General features: G+C 47.0%; 1 protein-coding gene across 2 annotated transcripts in view; it reads right to left on the bottom strand.

Annotated features, from left to right (window-relative positions):
- Positions 1–14714, bottom strand: part of LOC135808649 (uncharacterized) — a 19798-nt gene extending 5084 nt beyond the window's left edge. Inside the window, exons 1-12 of one of the 2 annotated variants that reach the window (XM_065321872.1) lie at positions 14291–14709; positions 12318–12363; positions 11657–11707; positions 10918–11043; positions 8576–8778; positions 7624–7696; positions 6619–6666; positions 5553–5740; positions 5038–5103; positions 4106–4190; positions 2670–2831; positions 2119–2283 (exon numbers count right to left, since the gene is read on the bottom strand). In XM_065321872.1, coding sequence (XP_065177944.1) covers positions 2119–2283; positions 2670–2831; positions 4106–4190; positions 5038–5103; positions 5553–5740; positions 6619–6666; positions 7624–7696; positions 8576–8778; positions 10918–11043; positions 11657–11707; positions 12318–12363; positions 14291–14347 — 1270 coding nt within the window. In that variant the 5' untranslated portion in view covers positions 14348–14709. Of the gene's footprint in view, positions 1–2118; positions 2284–2669; positions 2832–4105; positions 4191–5037; positions 5104–5552; positions 5741–6618; positions 6667–7623; positions 7697–8575; positions 8779–10917; positions 11044–11656; positions 11708–12317; positions 12364–14290 lie in introns of both variants that reach the window. The other variant, XM_065321874.1, reaches the window with a different exon arrangement.
- Positions 14715–19807: the final 5093 nt, after the last annotated feature.

Here is a 19807-nt window from a genome sequence, read left to right on the forward strand (position 1 = left end):
TGGATGGATCGATGGATGGATGGTTGGATGGATGGGTGGATGGATGGGTGGGTGGATGGATGGGTGGATGGATGGATGGATGAACGGGTGGATGGATGGATGGATGAACGGGCGGATGGATGGATAGATGGATGGATGGATGGATGAACGGATGGATGAACGGATTGATGGACGGATGGATGGATGGATGAACGAATGGATGGATGGATGGATGCATGGATGCATGGATGCATGGATGAACGGATGGACGGATGGACGGACGGATGGATGGATGGATGGATGGATGGATGAACGAATGGATGGATGGATGGATGGATGGATGGATGGATGGATGGATGGGTGGATGATGGGTGGATGGATGGGTGGATGGGTGGATAGGTGGATGGGTGGATGGATGGATGGGTGGATAGGTGGATGGGCGGATTGGTGGATTGGTGGATGGGTGGATGGATGGATGGATGGATGGATGGATGGGTGGATGAACAGATGGATGGATGGGTGGATGGATGGATGGATGGGTGGATGGGTGGATGGGTGGATGGCTGGGTGGATGGCTGGGTGGATGGCTGGGTGGATGGCTGGGTGGATGGCTGGGTGGCTGGATGGCTGGGTGGATGGATGGATGGATGGGTGGATGGATGGGTGGGTGGATGGATGGTATGGATGTATCAGTAATGGAATGGTGGATGGATGGATGGACGGATGGATGGACGGGTGGGTGGATGGATGGATGCATGAATGCATGGATGAATTGATGGACGGACGTATGGAAGTATGGACGGGTGGATGGATGGGTGGATGGATGGATGGATGGATGGATGGATTGATGGACAGACGTATAGATGTATGGATGTATGGACGAGTGAATGGATGGATATTGATAGGTAGGTAGATAGACAGAAACTCTAGATCCTTGAGCTTGCCACGGCAACTGCTGTTGGTGTGCAATGGCAAGGGCGAAAATGGGTCATTTTGCACGTAATGTGCGCTCACAATAATGTACGTGCAGCGTTTCCGACATGGCATAGTTTCAAATTTTGAGATCTTCTATTTCTACACGTCGGGGTCTTAGGGGCCATCCAAGGTTACCAATAGTATTTTCAAAATGAAAAGTTTTTGTACATCAATATTTTTATTCGAATTCGTTTTACCTGCAGGAAGAATGGGCGAGCAGGGGCTGAAAAATACTAAAACTTTTCGTTCTGTAAAAAGCAATCTGTAACCCCGGACGGCCCCTTAGCTGAGGTTCGACTTAGCCAAGGGTATTGTCTTAGCCTGGTTTTACTCGATATGATTTATGAAGTACCGTGGCTCCTTGGACCTACACCAGTCTACATGCCACCCAGGAGACTGAAGTCTTGATTTCTACCAGTATTTCCCCTTTCAGTTCGTACAAGCTAACTGAAATGGGCTGTACCTGAAAACACTGCCCACTACAGAATGTCGCCAAACTTAGAGGGATATTCCGACCAATTTAGTGCTCGGTTCATACTCAATTTCATACTGCTATTGTGTGCTTCAGGTTTTCGTACATGCACATACATACGCTCCCGCTTGCTTTTGCTACAAAAAAGGCCAGGTTTGCCACTTGTAAATTGTTCTGACGATGGGTGACTGGCCCAAAATGTCAATAATTTTTCAACATCACAGTAAAAGAATTTTCAATGCAGAGCATGTGCAGATTGTTAATAGCAACTGAATAGAGCAGTTGTGAGTTGACAAACCCCCTTTTCTTTCATAATGCAGTTGATGTCCACAACATTCTTAGTGAAATGTTGTGCTGCTGAGGATATTGTACACCACGATTATGCCTGAATGGCAGGTATCATGCTTTGCCGAAACCCACTTCCCTGGAATCTGACGGTTAGCTGAGTGCCAATATGACTGGGTCGTGCTGAACAATAGCACCACACACACACACACTCTCACACACACACACACACACACACACACACACACACACACACACACACACACACACACACACACACACACACCGTGACACACACACACACACACACACACCGTGACACACACACACATACACACCGTGACACACACACACACACATAACCCTCACACTACTAGAACACAAGCGGATACGGTGTTGCGTCTTACAAGTGGAGTTGCACGGACAATCTCGTCTTTCTACGTAGTGTTCGCCGCATTCGGTCGTGTTCACCAGCTCCGGTGGTGGGTCGGCCAAGCATTGGCGAGTATACATAGCAGGCTGACAGAGCACACATGGGGATGTCCTCTCCCAATTTGACCAGTGTGGTGGTACTGCGGAGAAACACAATGGAGACAATCGTTCGGGCAATCTGTCGCTTCAACCTTATAGTTACTGATAGGATATCCAGTGGGGTGAAGTCACAACAGTCTACAGTCTATATATTACTGCAAGTCAGTTGGTGCCAGAGTATGCACAATGATAATCTCTGATCTGATGACTTGTTTCTGATCTTCAGTTCTAAGCATACTCTCACTCTCACCCATGCACCCCGCCTACGCACACCCACGCACAAAATTACACCCCACCACCACAGACACGCACACAAGCGCGCACACATGAAACAGCCCCCCCCCCCCCACACACACACATGCACACGTGCACACATCTGCACAGTTACCACCATAAGGACATCAACCCGATTCCGAAAGGCTCTTACAGCACTCTCTCAGATAGCAACGCTGGACATGTGTGGTGTTCCTCGGCACGCAGTCAACTCCACCGTTCTGTGGTTCGATGCAGTAACGCGTGGATACCCTGGTGCCATTTCCACAGGCCGCAGAGCAAGCTCCAGTTTGCCATGGCGACCAGGTTCCATTTACTGTGGGTGTTGAGCCGCAGCGGCAAAAAAAGACGCATACATCCGTTACACATAGATCTATTAATCAAGTCTATACATAAATAATTTAAATACAAGGCTTCTTGCAATAATGAAGTCAAGCAACCTATCCCTCATCCCATGATGAAAGCGCAGTCGTACCATCATCAAAGCATTGTATCATAGAAAGAAAGAGAGAGAAAGAAAGAGAGAGAGAGAGAGAGAGAGAGAGAGAGAGAGAGGGGGGGGGGAGGGAGAGAGAGAGAGAGAGAGAGAGAGAGAGAGAGAGAGAGAGAGAGAGAGAGAGAGAGAGAGAGAGAGAGAGAGAGAGAGAGAGAGAGAGAGAGAGAGAGAGAGAGAGAGAGAGAGAGAGAGAGAGAGAGAGAGAGAGAGAGAGAGAGCTAAATGCACACCAGAGTGATGGATGGTGATTGACTCCATCAATCCCAAGCAGTGTGAATCTCTTTCCTAACCTGTTTTTTTTTTAACGAATATCTGCCCAAACTGAGTCCTAAATGACCATGATTCCCACGGCTCCTTGTGTCGACAAATGTTTGATGCAGTGTGTCTGGTAACAAGTCCAAGTCGTACCATCCCCTGTGCATGCTGTGTCTGGGCACAATTTACGTACTGTACGGTGTATCATTGAACGTTAAAATTGCATTCATGCAGCGAGCATGGTCACTCCACATTCAGCATACATCATCCCGTACACTTGTATTGCTATAATCTGTATTGCTATAATCTGTATTGCTATAATCTGTATTCTTTTTGTTTGTATAAAGTTACTAGTAGCTGGAGTCACGACTGCTCAGTTACTAGTGTGTGTTGAAATCGTTACAATGTCATGGTGTTCAAAGTGGCGGATGATCCCTCGTCACCGCTATACATTCCTTCCCACAGCAATTGAGTTCCCCTGCACACGCCGGCATGGAAGCTACAGTTTGTTCGTGTGGACTACCAGCAAGTAAACTACCGTACTTAAGTCCTCTGGTAAAGTGAAGACTGCAACTTGCGCTGCACTATGAGCATGGAAGCCAGTAAAGCCTCGGCGGTGCTTGAGCACCAGCTAACAGTTACATGTAGGTGTGTCAGATGACACTAGACAAACCTTAGCAATGCGAAGACAGCAGTGCCTATATGACTGAGAATGGACTACATTTAGTGAGAACATAAGCAGCCATGCACAGGTCCATTATAATGAGAACCCAAGCTTTACCGCCATGCGCCTGTGTGAAGTGGTCTAAGAAATATGCCAGCTTCGCCAAGAGACTTACCAATTATGAACAGAAAGGTCTGGATCTCACCCAGCAGAAGATAAGATAGTGTCAGGTTGATATCTCTCTTGGCCACCACTCTTACCTACACAGATATACAGACAGACAGACGACAGCTAGTCGGTGACAATAATAATCACAAACCGATGCTTGATCCAGTCAAGAAACGTGACGCATAAGAGGAAAGTGTCTGGATCATTGCACACAGAGACAGAACTGATCACAAGCGAATGGACGTTTTGACCATACTGGTCAGAAAGAATAGAAAGACCGCCAGACAGACAGACATACAGAAAGACACGCACGCACCTCACAGAGAGGTACTTGGGGGATTGTTCCATCGCTAGATTATCTGCAAGGCACAGGATGTATCTCTGCCTATTTGTTTCATTAAACTGTAGGCTGCCTTGTGGTACACTGATGTCGCATGCTTTACTCAGTTCTTCTTCAAGATGGACATCGATAGTGATGGTGACTTGCTGCTATGGTGTCAGTGCTGGTGGTGTAAATGCGGTTGATGGTGGTTATTCAAAAACTACTTCGTCTCCTGATAATTTTCTGCGGCATGAAACTTGAGTCAAGACAGAGACATTCCTGTCTTTCACAGGGTCTTGGTGATACCTCAATGCCATGTAGCCAAGCGTCCACGGGGAATGCTCTATTTTGTGGATATCACTTCTTTGTTTCAATGGGTGCGTGTGTTGGCATCATGGCCACATCCACCAGCTTATTGCACCGGTTTCATGCTCCTGTTGCTTTCCAAGCAGTCCAATGAATGGACGGGGCAGATGCAGGCGGGTGAGTGCCAGTAATGGATGGTGGTTGTGGTGACCGCAGTAATGTGTGTGTGGGGGGGGGGGGGAGGAGGAGGAGGAGGAGCGGAGATATGATTGTATAGGATGACCGAAGGTGATACGAGACATACACTTTACCTTCGTGCGCAGAGAAGAGTATCTGAGTCTTTCTGGAACTGTGACGAAGAAGCTAGTATTTTCAATCTGAACGAAAAGAAATATTGGCACATCAAACAACATAGGGTTATTTTTATTAAACAGCATCAAGTTCATAACCAATTTCATCCTCTGGAGTGGCGAAGTAGCTGTCTGTAGAGGGTACCTGGATGCAATTGTCTCAACAGAATTATACTGCCAATGTGTGTGATACGTGTCCATGTAGACCACACTGTAGTGTAGTGGATTCAGCCAAATTCACCCTCCCTCCCCCCCCCCCTTCCTCACTAGCTAAAATTCTCTGACTTTCCACTCGTCATGATTGGTTACACCACAACGCAAGTCAGTTGACAAGGCTTCAATGCAGCTACAGAGTTCTCAAGATTTTCTGCACAAGCCGCTGAAAGCCAACAAGAAAGGCTTCCATTTTGACAATAAGCCTGTACTTAGCACTACCAGAGTACAGTGCATTTAAGAGTCCCGTACTGTGTCCGTACCGGCCATGCAGTGAAGTTTGCTATGATGTCATCGTCATCCTGCAGTGACGTCACCAGAACATGGTACCCGATGTACGTGACGTTGACTGTGCCCTCAGATGTCACCGGGAAGCGGGGCTTGGAGAGAATATCAATGCTGATCCCGTCATCGCTTGAGTTCTGCACCATAATGTCGGGCCTGAGAGGAACTTAAGCATACAAACAGATTGGCAAAATTAAATTCTGCAGGGAAAGAGTACTTGATCTTTCAAGATCACTATAGACTATGTTGCTGTCAACCTCAAGTAAAAAAGGTACTTTGAATAGAATATACATGTACTATGAAGAACATTATAAAGTGAAACCTGTAAAGGCAGCCACTCTGGTAAGGTGACCACCTGGCCCAGAGGGCCACCACAGCTAGGACTATTAAAGGTATGTTGTTGTTTTTTCAGTCAAATGACCGGCCCGGATGAGAAGACTGCCTGTACGCGGGGAGCACTTTTGTAAGGTTCCTGGAGCGGTCGCCTTAGACAAGCTTCACTGTACAACGCAGACTACAATCGTCATGTAAGAGACATAACGCCCTGGGCTTTCTCGAGTACCATGCATTATATTGTACCCACGCCAGTCACCTTACTTTGGACACAGAATACCTCGGCTATAGAGAACAGGTTTTTTATGGCCCATGGAAGTGCATGTATGTCAGTACAGGTACGGATGTTTCACCATTGTATGACTTGTATGTTTACTCTTATGCAAGAAGTCATACGCAAAGTGAAAAATGATCGGCAACACTTTTAGGGGCCTGTCCAAATTGTCACCATATATCACGACCATACAAACCTACAACCATATATGCGCTCACAGAGAAAACACGCCACCTATGGCCCATAGGTACCATAGTGACTTCATTGTGTGTGTAATAGGAGGTCTCAGAAAGTCTACGCTTCGTGCGGTTGCGATGAATGGTGAAATGTAGGGAGAGCCCTTACTCATTCTGGTACTAGTTAGGTATGCTTAGGATTTAAAAATATCCCAAATACGCTTGTCTCCAAACAGCATGCATAGTAACCACACTCCTTACCACAACGTTCGAGGCAATGATCGGGAAGGCAATAGTTCTCAACGCAGCCTACATCAACAGCGTAGCAACAACAATAGCGAGTCAGCTAGCTAGCACAGTTCAAGTCTCTGGAGACTTCCAGAGTGTACTGTCAGTCACCCAGCAATCGTATTTTCCAGAGTATAGCCGCACTTTTTAAAAACATTCGCAATTCACCCCAAAATGTCAGTGCGGCTTTATACTACGACGGTCAAATGGATGCTGATACTATAAGGTAGATGTCCGTATTTCGTGACAAAATCTGGGTGCGGCTTATGCTCCAGTGCGGCTTATGCTCCAGTGCGGCTTATGCTCCAGTGCGGCTTATGCTCCAGTGCGGCTTATGCTCCAGTGCGGCTTATGCTCCAGTGCGGCTTATACTCCAGTGCGGCTTATACTCCAGTGCGGCTTATACTCCAGTGCGGCTTATACTCCAGTGCGGCTTATACTCCAGTGTGGCTTATACTCCAGTGCGGCTTATACTCCAGTGTGGCTTATACTCCGGTAAATACGCTAGATACCGTAGATACCCGGGCAACCTTGCCACTCTATAGAATGCTCATGGTGGGAAACATTGCCAACTGTCAACTTCAAAATCGACTATAATGCAAGTAGCACACCTTTCCATGTTCAGCAGCAACATGATACGACGACAAGGGTACTAGGAGTAAAAACTCTTCTCACTGATATGCTGCCACTTCCTTCAACACTCGGAGGCTCCACTGCAGCCAATCATTCATGTCTCCAACACCTTCACAGCCAAAGTCTTCCACTGCAATAGAAATTTATTAAATTAGTCTCCATGTGAAGTTCAATGTTTGCCCATGGGGCGAAAATTTGGAGGTACGATACTCCCTGATGAACTGCGGCCCCAAGGGCGAACAATTGGAGACCAACTGAAGTGCAATTGCAGTGGAAGACCATTGCTGTGAAGGTGTTGGAGAGCTGATATGTGCAGCCAGCCTTAGGAAAAATGTAATACCTTACTTTTCAAAAGGATGGTGCCTGATACTATCTGTCTACCCGGTTCTGTTGCATTCACCAACGGCAAAGCCGTGAACTGTGATTAGGGGCACACACACACACGCACACACACACGCGCGCGCGCACAAACACACACACACACACACACAAGAATGAGTTCAGTTGTATCACCGCAACCATCAGCGCACAGGGTCTAGTCCCTGGTTCAGTCTGAGAATGGATCAATGTACACGGTCGGCATGCAATTTCCACTTTGAAACGGATACACAAACAAGCACAGTGTAGACACATAAGTGCAATTATACTGACTGCCTGCCATGATCTCTGGACAGCTATCTGTTTCAACCTTGTTATGCAGCCTCATTCGCAGAGCTCAGAGTGACAGATCATGATGAAAAAAAACTGAAATTTAATTATCACGTCCGTTCCCGAAAGGCAACTCACGACAGCCGCTAACACCCGGTAAACCCATGGTTCGTGAAGTCGAGTGAATAACAGAGAATGTTGCGATTATAGATTACCAGCGGTGCAGTTCCCATTCAATGGGTTAGCGAGGGCGACCGACAAATCTCCACTGTATTGATTGACAGGTACAGGTACAAACATAGAAAAGTACCAACTACCGCTGCACATGTTTTTCCGCAAGCAAATGATTTACCAGAGTTTCCATTTTCCAATATGGCCTTGTCACACAAAATGCAATGGAGAGATCGATTTGTGGTCGCATATTAAAAACATGAGTAGGGGTGGTGAGCTATCCGAGAAGGGGTATACCATCAGAGTGGGGGGAGGGGGAGGGCTGCCCCCCCCCCCCCTCCCCCTGCTAGAACCCTGGTTACAGCACACGTAAATCCTGTGCATTAGCGTAATACATGTATGTGTATAAACTGAACCATTTCCCAAGCCTAGCTAGCAGCTATATACTGGTATTGTACACACAGTGAAACAAACTTACTACTACTGACAGAGCCGGTCGATAGTATACATCGGAGAAGCCAGCACTGGCAACACAGGATTGAAGGCTGTTGTCTGAAACAATCAGCGTTGTCTTGGCCAGGTCTGTCAACGCTATGTACAGACACATGCAGTGCTGTTCAGTGCCGTTCGGGAGGACGAGACTGAACCGAGCGAGACATGCTTCTGGATAGCCATCGACGTCTGAAACATAGACAGGGGGCAGAAAGCAGTTGCCGGTAATGGCACACAATCACCTGTATTGTTGCGGCCCATACAGAGACTACTGAAGACACCACTATACCGGTAGTATGTGATATAGTGGAGCCCAGCTTGCATGTACTCCGGCAGTACAGTCATATACCATGTTAGTGTGGTCACTTCTCATGGTACAGATTTACCTCTTAATCCCGCTCATAAATGTGCACGGATATGGTGTACTCTGCAGAGATGTGTATGTACATCTCGTGGACGGCAGACTTCTGTGTACTTCCGTACACATGGAGCTAGTCTGGCACATGACATACGTTGTGGTGCTTGTGTACGCATGCTAGGCATGTTGGATATGCGTACGTAGTACAGCTGGCTTGCTCTATGCTGTCGACGGCGGGCTTGCGTCGGGACCTTAGCTGGGGGAACCTTTTTATAGCATGCCGCAAGACTTCTAACCTACCATACAAGTAGTAATTTTGTATGTCTGGTGTGTCGCTAGGGCCAACTTTGGAGAAGAACTATCTTGGATGGTAGGTACATTTTCCTGTGCTCAAGGAGCATGTCTTGTCATAGTTCTACTGTACTTTGGTATAGTTAAGTACGTTCATAGTTATTATAGGAGAAGATGCCTACGGAGAGGAAAGGAAGTGCAACTGCAGGGGACCCTCTCAGACTTGACAGACCCGCGAGGGTAGCAGTCAAGAGTGAAGTGGAAGGAATGATAACACCGGAGGCAAGGATATTGCTGTCGCTTGGTAGACCCACGTTTATCCCTGCAAGGAAGATCGGTGAAGGCGTACTAACGGAGGCAGATGCTGGTGTGGAGTGTATGGCGTTTGGCAGGCGATGGCGGGATGTGGCCAGAAAGAACTGTAAAGAGGATGAGCAAGCAGCAGGGTGTAGGAAATCATTCATCCAGATGGATCCAATGTTGAGGAAAACGTCAACAACAATGCAACAGCCACCACTGATGGGAGCCGAAGAAGAAATGAAGACGAGATGGCTCAAGGGAAACTTCGGCACGCTCTACAGGATGGGAGATGAGATTTAGTTCACCTCATGCGACTCGGTCCACGTCGTTACTTTACTAGACAGGGGCACAGCATCATCAAAGACCTCCGCCACAAGAATGATATCACCGTGAAGCCCTTAGACAAAAGCAAGGGATTTGTAGTAGTGACCACGCGCATTGCATCGAGAAAATCACCAATGTGCTCGAGTGTAAAGCCAGCTATGAGGCTGAGTGCAATGCTGCAGCGGGTGACCTGGACATGCAGGGAGTCGGCAGCTGTGACGGAGGATATTACAGCAGGAATTTGGGTATTTGCAGAAATGCAGTCCAACTTCTGGCATCCGATAAATTTACTCCACCTATTCCTTCACCCAGTGCATTCTCGCCTCATTGGGCTATACACTAGGGATATACACTTGGGCTATACACTAGGGATATACACTTGGGCTATACACTAGGGATATACACTAGGGCTATACACTAGGGATATACACTAGGGCTATACACTAGGGATATACACTAGGGCTATACACTAGGGATATACACTAGGGATATACACTAGGGATATACACTAGGGATATACACTAGGGATATACACTAGGGATATACACTAGGGATATACACTAGGGATATACACTAGGGCTATACACTAGGGATATACACTAGGGCTATACACTAGGGATATACACTAGGGATATACACTAGGGCTATACACTAGGGATATACACTAGGGCTATACACTAGGGATATACACTAGGGCTATACACTAGGGATATACACTAGGGATATACACTAGGGATATACACTAGGGATATACACTAGGGATATACACTAGGGCTATACACTAGGGCCAAGAATGTTTATTTTTAACGTTTTTATTGGCCGAGTTTCATCAAACACAGCTGTGCAGCTCCCCCCCCCCCCCCCCCCCCCCCCCGCCCCCTCCCCCCCCCCAGAGTAAACATACATGTACATCCCTAACTGTATAACAACATACTGTAGCCTTGGACTAAGAGCTGCAGATCAGCCATTTTTCACTTAATTTAAAGTGTTCTCCAGGCTCTCCAGATCCATTCGGACTTCGTGGCATGGCTCCGAGGCAAAACAATGTTTCTCACCGCTGAAGGAAAAGAGCAAGCTGAGCTGGCGAGGATGGCTGTTCAGCTGTTGAAAGTTGCCGAGAACAACTGGCACCGGCTTGGGACAACCCCACGGCACCGTCACATCGGATTCATTTCGACAGCCTGCATGGAAAGAGGCACACGGCATGAAGATCGATGTCAACACAACATCCGGAGGTGCTGCAGATGCTGAGTGTCCCTCAGGGATTGGTAAACACACTTTCAAAATTTATGCAGCCAGTTTAGACGGCAGAAACAACCTTTGAAATCTCGATGTGTTCCACATATTCCTCCCCTATGTTCATTATATTATTCGATCTCATGATTCTGCCACTTAGAATAAATTACTTCGAAGTAGTTGTCCGGGACCCTGGCTGCTCCACCTTAATCATGGAATACTCCATAAGTTGCTCCCCACTCTACGGAAAACTGCTGGCTACAGGCAGTCACTGTCCTTTCTGCCGAAACATGATCAAAGAGCTGAAGCACTCTCTTCCTTTTTCTATGGAGCCTCTAACCTTTTCCCCAGGAAGACACAATTGACTGGCTAGTTTCGCTCATTATCGGCTCCTTTTTAAAATGGATTTGGTACAGTTCGTGCTCTCAAGGAAGCATTGAAAGAAGACAACTGCTTGAGGTTAACGGTAAACTGGATCCTCTTTCTCTCCAAACAAAATACAATACATGTAGAATTCATGCACACGATCCCAGAAAGGCCCGGTTACCAAACTCTTACCAGGTCCGTCAAGTTGCGATGTATTACCAGTCGATAGGGAACAGCCGGGTGCTACAGATATTGCATGGCCACAAGTTTCACGCAGAGTGCACAAATAGAAACACAGACAGGCAGACAGATAGACAGACAACATCATACAACCATATGCAGGGTTCTAGCCAGGTCAAAAGACTCAACATAGTGTGTGTGTGGGGGGGGGGGGGGGGGGGGGCAGTTACTAGTACCCAGTAACCCATTTTCCATTTTCAAAATAACTGTCTAGCAATGTGACTACGGGGTGAACACCTGACTTCACCCCAGACAAATGTGCCTTTATGGACCCTCTTGTACATGTAGTGACTATCGACTGCATTTTCGTTGAATGGCTTGAAAAACACAAAATCGGAAAATGAGTAGGGGAGGGGGGGGGGGCGCAAACAGGGTAGCGGGAGGGGCGCTGCCCCCCCCCCCCCTCCCCCATCCCCTTTGGCTAGAACCCTGATATGTGCACATACATACTCATGCACGCACACACGCGCACACACACACACACACACACGAATATTACATATCTGTTCCTGGAGGTGATGAATACTAGTCTTTTGACTGAACCTAGCTAGCTGTGCTGGCTAATGAATTGTTCTATGAACCGGTCACCATGGTCCCAGTCAGAGATACTTACAGCTGGTTGGTGTTGATATCACTGCTGTGCTACACACGAGTACATTCTACAACATACAAACACACACACACACACACACATACACACATACACACAAACACACACACACACACGCACATGTATGCATGTACTTGTATGCACACACATACACGCACACGCGCACACACACGCACACACACACACACACACACACACACACACACACACACACACATGTGCACGCATGCACGCACACACACACACACACACACACACACACACACACACACACACACACACACACACACACATACACACACACGCGCGCACGCACGCACACACACGCACACACACACACGCACACACACGCACACACGCACACACACACGTACATTCACAAAACTTAGACCGTAGACACCAATTGCCAAAGACAATGGTAGCGATGCTACAATGTCAAAAGCCATAGCTATCTTTCCTGCCTGGCAACCACTTCATTGCAAAGATATATTATCATCAACATGGGACTGCCGGGAGCCATAAGCCTGTATACACAACACACACACATACCTATTCCAGTAAACCTGGGCCACTAATACCCTGGGCCATGGGCCATTTTTTCCGATTTGAAAGTTATACATGCACTGGTAACATGTACAGTGTATATGACAGCACATTATGTACATGATGTATAGATCTGATGTAAAATAAACACTCATTCGAAGGCCTACCGACCTACCGACTGGCGACTGGTTCCTCACCCCCCTCCCCTTGGAGGGAGATCTCCCGACCAAAAGAACTTGGCAGGAGTGGATGTGAGTTCTCGTCATCGGCGAACCCCATAGAGGGGATATCCGGAGTTGCACACTCTTGGGAGCTATATTCTTGATAAGATAATAGATAGGGCCGTAGCACCGTGATTTCAGGTGGTCGGGCCAAATGGTATACAGAAATGAGCATTATTGACGAAAACCCCACTTTGCACGATTTGGGTGTGTTCGACTTAATTATGGACATGGCTTGACCGGCCAGACAAGGTGCTACAGCCCTGATAGAGCACTCTTCAGGTACATCATTGCCCATATACAATTAATTATTTCCCATGCATAATAGGGGTCTTAAGAAATCCATTCAGTAATAATAGTTTATCGAGTTTACTATCAATCATGTCCCATGCATGTAGACCTACGGTGCACGGTCCATCCCATGATGTCACTTTGCAGGCCCATTATCGTCGCTTGGCGGTTGGAAGCCGGTACATTATGTAACCTAACACTGGTTAAAAAAACAGTATTAGATAAACCTTGTTATAGTTCACGCAATTTGTTAGATTGACAGCATGAAACAAGGTGGAGGACACTGTGTTCGGAGACAGTGACCTTACTACAACCTTCCGCGGTTGGCAGAGCCCCGGTCCCTGCGGACCATTTGAACCATATGGGTGTCGCACCCGGTTCTGACCCTCATTATGCTAGGGGGGGGGGGGGAGGGGGGTAACAGACTACTCCTGACGTCCGTCCTGTATTCTTCGCTCTTTTCTAGAAGTTTTTTTATACAAGTTGAGGTTTCAGTGGCCGCATGACCACCAGGACGACATAAAGAAAAGAGCGAAGAATACAAGACGGACGTCGGGAGTAGTCCCCTAGCATAATGAGGGTCAGAACCGGGTGCGACACCCATAATAATGGTTCAAATGGTCCGCAGGGACCGGGGCTCTGCCAACCGCGGAAGGTTGTAGTAAGGTCACTGTTTCCGAACACAGTGTCCTCCACCTTGTTTCATGCTGTCAATCTAACAAAAAGCCGGTACATGTACTAGTACTAGTAGTAGTAGTACTACTAGTACTAGTAGTAGTAGTCGGTGGAGGTGGCCGCTGGATCAAAGAGGTAATAACTTCGAAGTATGCGTAGGAGATAATTTCAGAAAAAATACTTTGCGGCACGAGGCTAAGCCTTGACCGTCGGTAAGCTACGTGTATAGACTGTCATGCTCCTTACCTGAACGACGACAATGGCAACCACAGCAAGGACCAACTTGGCTGCGTTCTTCTGCATGACTGGCCCGTTGTTGTAGCACTCTGACTTTTTCCGGTGGCCTGGTCCTCTCCTCGAGGCCTCGCTAGCGGGGAGAGTTCTTCGCTAGCTTTGTTCAGAGCATCTTGGAGGCAATGGACGGTAAATTCCGGTGCCAAGTTATATCTCAAGAGAGATGCTACAACACCAATTTTGTCAGTCGGTCACTAGTCGGAGAGCTAGAGGTCATAGTCATCATGGGCATTGCGACAGAAAAAAGTCATTCATACCAACAATGCGCCAGTAGAATAAAACTGATTTTAGAAAAGGTGTCTACTATTTTAGCGCTGCAGAAGTACTCTGCTCGATCTAACGTTACCACGCCTGGCCTGATACACGATTTGGACGTTCACCGCCATAAACATGATAAATGGATCATGTTGACCACGTGCTGCGGCTTCACCGTCAGTTTGTGTCAGAGAGACGGTCTGGTAGATAAGATATCACCCGATCGCACACTCGCCTTGGTGGAGTGTCCGTAGATCTACCACATATCGCACTCCAACTCCAAGCACGAGCGCGCACATGAATGCGCGGATGGCGATGTTGTCCGGCTAGCTACACTGTGCGGTTTCAGCGGCTTTATCACTTCTAAGTTCTAAGTCACCGAACGCCTCTGTAAAACCGTGAGCTCTGCCGGGATATAATTGTAACCTTTTCTCTTGGCGACTCAATCATGGGACGATTTCCCTGGTCATTATGGCCTAACTTAGCGTGGGAAACCCAAATTCGTTTGAGGATGGATACAAGCAAGTGCAAGACAAAGATAGGAAGAGAGGACACTGTTTAATGGAGCTGTGAAGAGAGAGATTAGCTGTCTACTTCGAGTAGCAAAGGCGGGGTGAAGGCGGAGAACAACATGATTTCTATGTATGTGTAGTAGCAACCACCACCACACGCCCAACACTACCCGATTTCAAGTACCACAGTCCAGTCCGTCGGTGACCATGGTGACAGATCTTCCAAGACACAACCCGCTATGTATCAGGTCCCACCAGATCAGCGTGGAGGCTACTAGTACTACAGTACTAGTAGATCTACTACTAGTACTAGTACTAGTACTGGACAAGTGGTCACGGAATCCTTGGTGAGCGTACCGTCCTCCGCAGCTATGCGTGGAAGATGCAGGGTGCCTGAGGGCCCGAAATGCGGTCTGTAGGACTGGTAATGCGGTCCAGAATGTTCCGTTCACTCCAGCTGGCTCGGCGAACCTGGTCGTACAGGATCCCGAACTAGCAAGGCGAGGAGGCGTTCCTCATTGACGACAGACTCAGTGGCCCTAACTTCCCCCTGGCCTCAGGCTGTAACTGGACGATGGCAGGTAATTGGCGTTCCGTGTACATGTACGTAAATACGACATGTTTTTGTTTGAAGAATGACACCTGTCTTGTGAAAATGAGATATCACGGCACCGAGCCACCGACCATACTTGGGTACGGGTGACATGTACACGTGCATGTCATGATGTGCCTTGGCTGCGGTACTGTCTGGCATTTTCACAAGGCAGGTCTACCGTCCGTTGCGCCCGGGGATCACGCTCCGTTCTCCCGTCATCATTTCGACCAACGTGCGTCTGTCGTCCAGGCCCAATGAAGGCTCGTCTGGTCTGGCACTAGAGTCGGGGTTCGCAGCCACTGTTCGTTTCAATCTGCTTTTCTTCCTTTTAGATTTCTACCATCATGGTTTTGAGTTGTATCTTTTGAGCGAAAGTGTTTCCATCGTGGCTACTAGTACTTCTTTCCGTCCACGCAAATCTAGTGCTACATAAAAGTATGATACCTACATGTAACTCCCTGGGGAGATCTACACCGGTTAACGTTCAGTGGTTGCTCTTGAGTCCTGACTACACTTGTCAGTAGAACATGGTAGATTTGTCGGGTGCAAACTACAAAAGTACACTTGAATGTAAGACATGACTTGTAGAGTTGTGGTGCAGTCTCAGATTCAGTGGTGGACTTTGACATCTGATCACTACTGTAAGGCATTGCACTAGCGCTTGCTCCAGAACTGTCCCATATCTTTTAGAGTTTGAGATAGCTCCTTGACTGGTCTCTGGCACTGAATGTTTCCTTTCAAAAGGTACGGGCAAGGCGGCATATCTCTCAGTTTCGCCCATCATGTTAGACTTACCGGTATATGTATGCTCACTATTGCACCACCGTTCTCTCGGATTGTTTTTCACAACATGTCGTGCCTCTCTCTCTCTCTCTCCAACTCCTTTTGAAAATTCGACACCTTCCGGACCAGCCACTACTGGGCACCAGCATCTAGTTCGGATGAGCCATGCCAACATGGTGTTGAATGCCTGGTATCTACTGTACTCAGCCAATACAGTCAGGCCAACGTCTGGAAGATTGTACTGGTACATGTACATATACGATATCAGTTTTAAGAACATAGTGCCCTAGAAGAAAGGCATTCGAGCTGACAAGCCACCAAAAATCTATACAAGGCTAAAAACTGCTTTTTACCCTTGTCTAGGGCATTATTGGAATTAAAATAATTATTTTAAGTGTGAGGCTTCTTGCAGTTACTGATTTAGAAAAAAGGCATTCGAGCTGACAAGCTCGTTCCCATAACTCTGCAAAACACTGAAAAATGAGGCAAAAACGATGTTCAGTGTTTTGCAGAGTTATGGGAACGAGCTTGTCAGCTCGGATAAGCCATGCTGTAAAAAAATGCTCTAGGGTCAAGGGTAAAGGTGTCCGATTCGGGAGTGGATACTATTTGACAGCACTGCGTAGTACATGTAGAAGAGTAGTAGCACTTCTTCTTCTGGATGTTATTGCCTTCTAAAATCACATCTACATAATACTGCTGTAGAAATAAAACTAAGGGCAGATTAGTGCAAAGAACAACACAAACTAAAATGAAAAATATAAAGTTTGCATGAATACCGTATTTTCTCTAATAAGAGTCCGGACTGAGTTCTTATTTTTTCAGTGACAGCTCTACCCGCGCTACTATTAGAGACTGGGCTACTATTAGAGACTGGGCTCTTATTGGAGACTGGGCTCTTATTTTTTCAATTGTCAACTATCAAGCCAACTCCAGTCTATGCAGGCGTAAACTGACCATATCAAGATTGATTTTTCAACCCTAAACTCAGGAATATTGTCAAAACAGATGTTTCACAATAGCATTGGCGCCAGGAAGGAAGCAGTAGACCGAAAACCTCCTTACAAATATGTTCTTGGCATGTTGTACTGCTGTTTTACATGCAGTCAATGTACTTGTTGCATAGGCTCCAATTGTGACCCGCGCTACTATTAGAGACTGTGCTCTTATTATTTCAAACCACCCTCACCCCGCGTCATTATTGGAGACCTGGGCTTTTATTAGAGAAAATACGGTAATACAGAAATGTAAGGGGAAAATGTCCCGATATGAAATCAAACTTTACGTTCCATTTCAATCGTGTCAGTTATTGGTGCCATCCACGGAGTTGGGAATGGAGATTGTTCAGTGATGTAATATCCATACTTTGTGTACATTGGTACCGCTTTATCGTGCATTGTCAAACTTCCTAGTCTCAGCTTTGTGCAGCCAGCAGCCTTGGCAAACTGTGTGACTTTCTCCAGCAGCCTCCAGCCAAGGCGTCTGCGTCGCACACGTGGGCTGACGTACATGCTTTCCAGCTCCATCACGTGCTGCTGGTCCTTGCCACAGCGATCGGCACGCACCATGCCAACGACAGCCCCTTTGCATTGCGTGCAGTGACAGTGCGCCACCCAGAAGCAGTGTGATGTATTGTAGGTTCTCAGTGCACAACGAGTCTGATCATAGAGAAACCAGCTGCATATTGGTACGAGACAGATGGCAACTGTAACATACGGAATAGCCAGGACAGTGATTAGCACGTACCAGAATGTACTTAGTGGTGCAATTAGCAGTGTGATAAGGAGAGCGGCTACTGATCCAACAAGGTACAGACGAGATCCGGGATGATCAGCAACAATCGTGGACGGTACGCGCAGGAACATCTTGATTGGGAGCCGGACATGAAAGAACATATGATACAGGTAGATGACGGTAAACGCATCTTTGAGTTTCGTGATAACGCTGATAACTGGTTGATGGTCATCTTCTGGTGAAGATGCAGACTTGGAACGCAAGTCTTGCTCTTCCATGACTGAACTGTTGCACAGCAAACCTGCACATGCACACATACACACACACACACACACACACACACACACACACACACGCGCACGCACGCACACATACACAAACATGCACACACACACCACACACACGCGCGCGCACACACACATGGATGTGCACATACGCACCATGATTCACGTTAAAACGCATACACACGGTACGAATAGCTGGTGCCAGTTCACGCAATCAATGTACAGTCGACCTACCCTTATAACGATATTTGCGTCACACCAAGAAATATTGTTATAAGGGTAATATTGTTATAGGGGTAACTGGTTCATTTTATACACATACGTCATAATGCATGGTTTTTGTTCATTTTTTACACTCTCCATAGCATAAAAACTGACATACATGCACATTATGTGCACAGCAAGGTGCCCACTGGTGCCCCATTGCATTCCGTTATGTCCCAACGACTTATCAAGTGAAACTTGCCCTACCTGGATAGTAGGCTCTACATATTCCCTGCTAGATATTGTTATAAAATGGAAAATGTTGATTGGTCAGCCCATTTTATATCGTTTTAGAACGAGGTCTGTCTCGTTGTCCAGGAAACGACCAATCAGCGACATTCCCGCCAAGGGCCTTATCAGAGTTTAAAGCCCGCTCAATCGTTATTTTACTACTCTTGATGACGCGTCGAGGGCCTTGGATTAGTTTAAAGCCCGCTGAATATACTCTAAACTGGTGCGTACAACTCCCTGTATGCATAATAGTACGGTGCAGATAATGAACTCTGCATAACGTGTACGGTGTACTACTAAAAGCTACGCATTTCAGAAGTGTGTACGGCTTTTGCCTCCCGTATTCTTTCATCTGTACGAATTTTCTTTGTCTACAGCTTGCGGAAACCTATAAAAAGCGAGGATCAAAGTCATTAGAGCTATCGACAAGGGGCTCTCAAAGCCCCTAAATAGCTCCACAAGCTACATGTATGAATAAGAATGAAGCTCGCAATAAGAGCCCAGCATTTCATTTGCTTCCATTCTACTTTTAGTAGTCCTAAGTGGTGCTGAGTTACCATAACTTACCAGAAGAAAATATTCTTTCATACCACACCAAGTCTCTCTGCACACAAACCACAAAACTACCCAATATAGTGGTACACACGCATAATGGAAGTGAGATAATGCATGTAACCTCGTTCTAAAATAGTTAGTGCATGGCAGGGAGGGTCTTATGGCTTGTTTGTGCCCTTCAGGGTAGCCCTTGGGCCTACGGCCCTCAGGCTAACCTGTCGGGCACTAACAAGCCATAAGGCCCTCCCTGCCATGC

This window comes from Sycon ciliatum, chromosome 2 (assembly GCF_964019385.1).
Source record: "Sycon ciliatum chromosome 2, ocSycCili1.1, whole genome shotgun sequence".
Taxonomy (NCBI): Eukaryota; Metazoa; Porifera; class Calcarea; order Leucosolenida; family Sycettidae; genus Sycon; species Sycon ciliatum.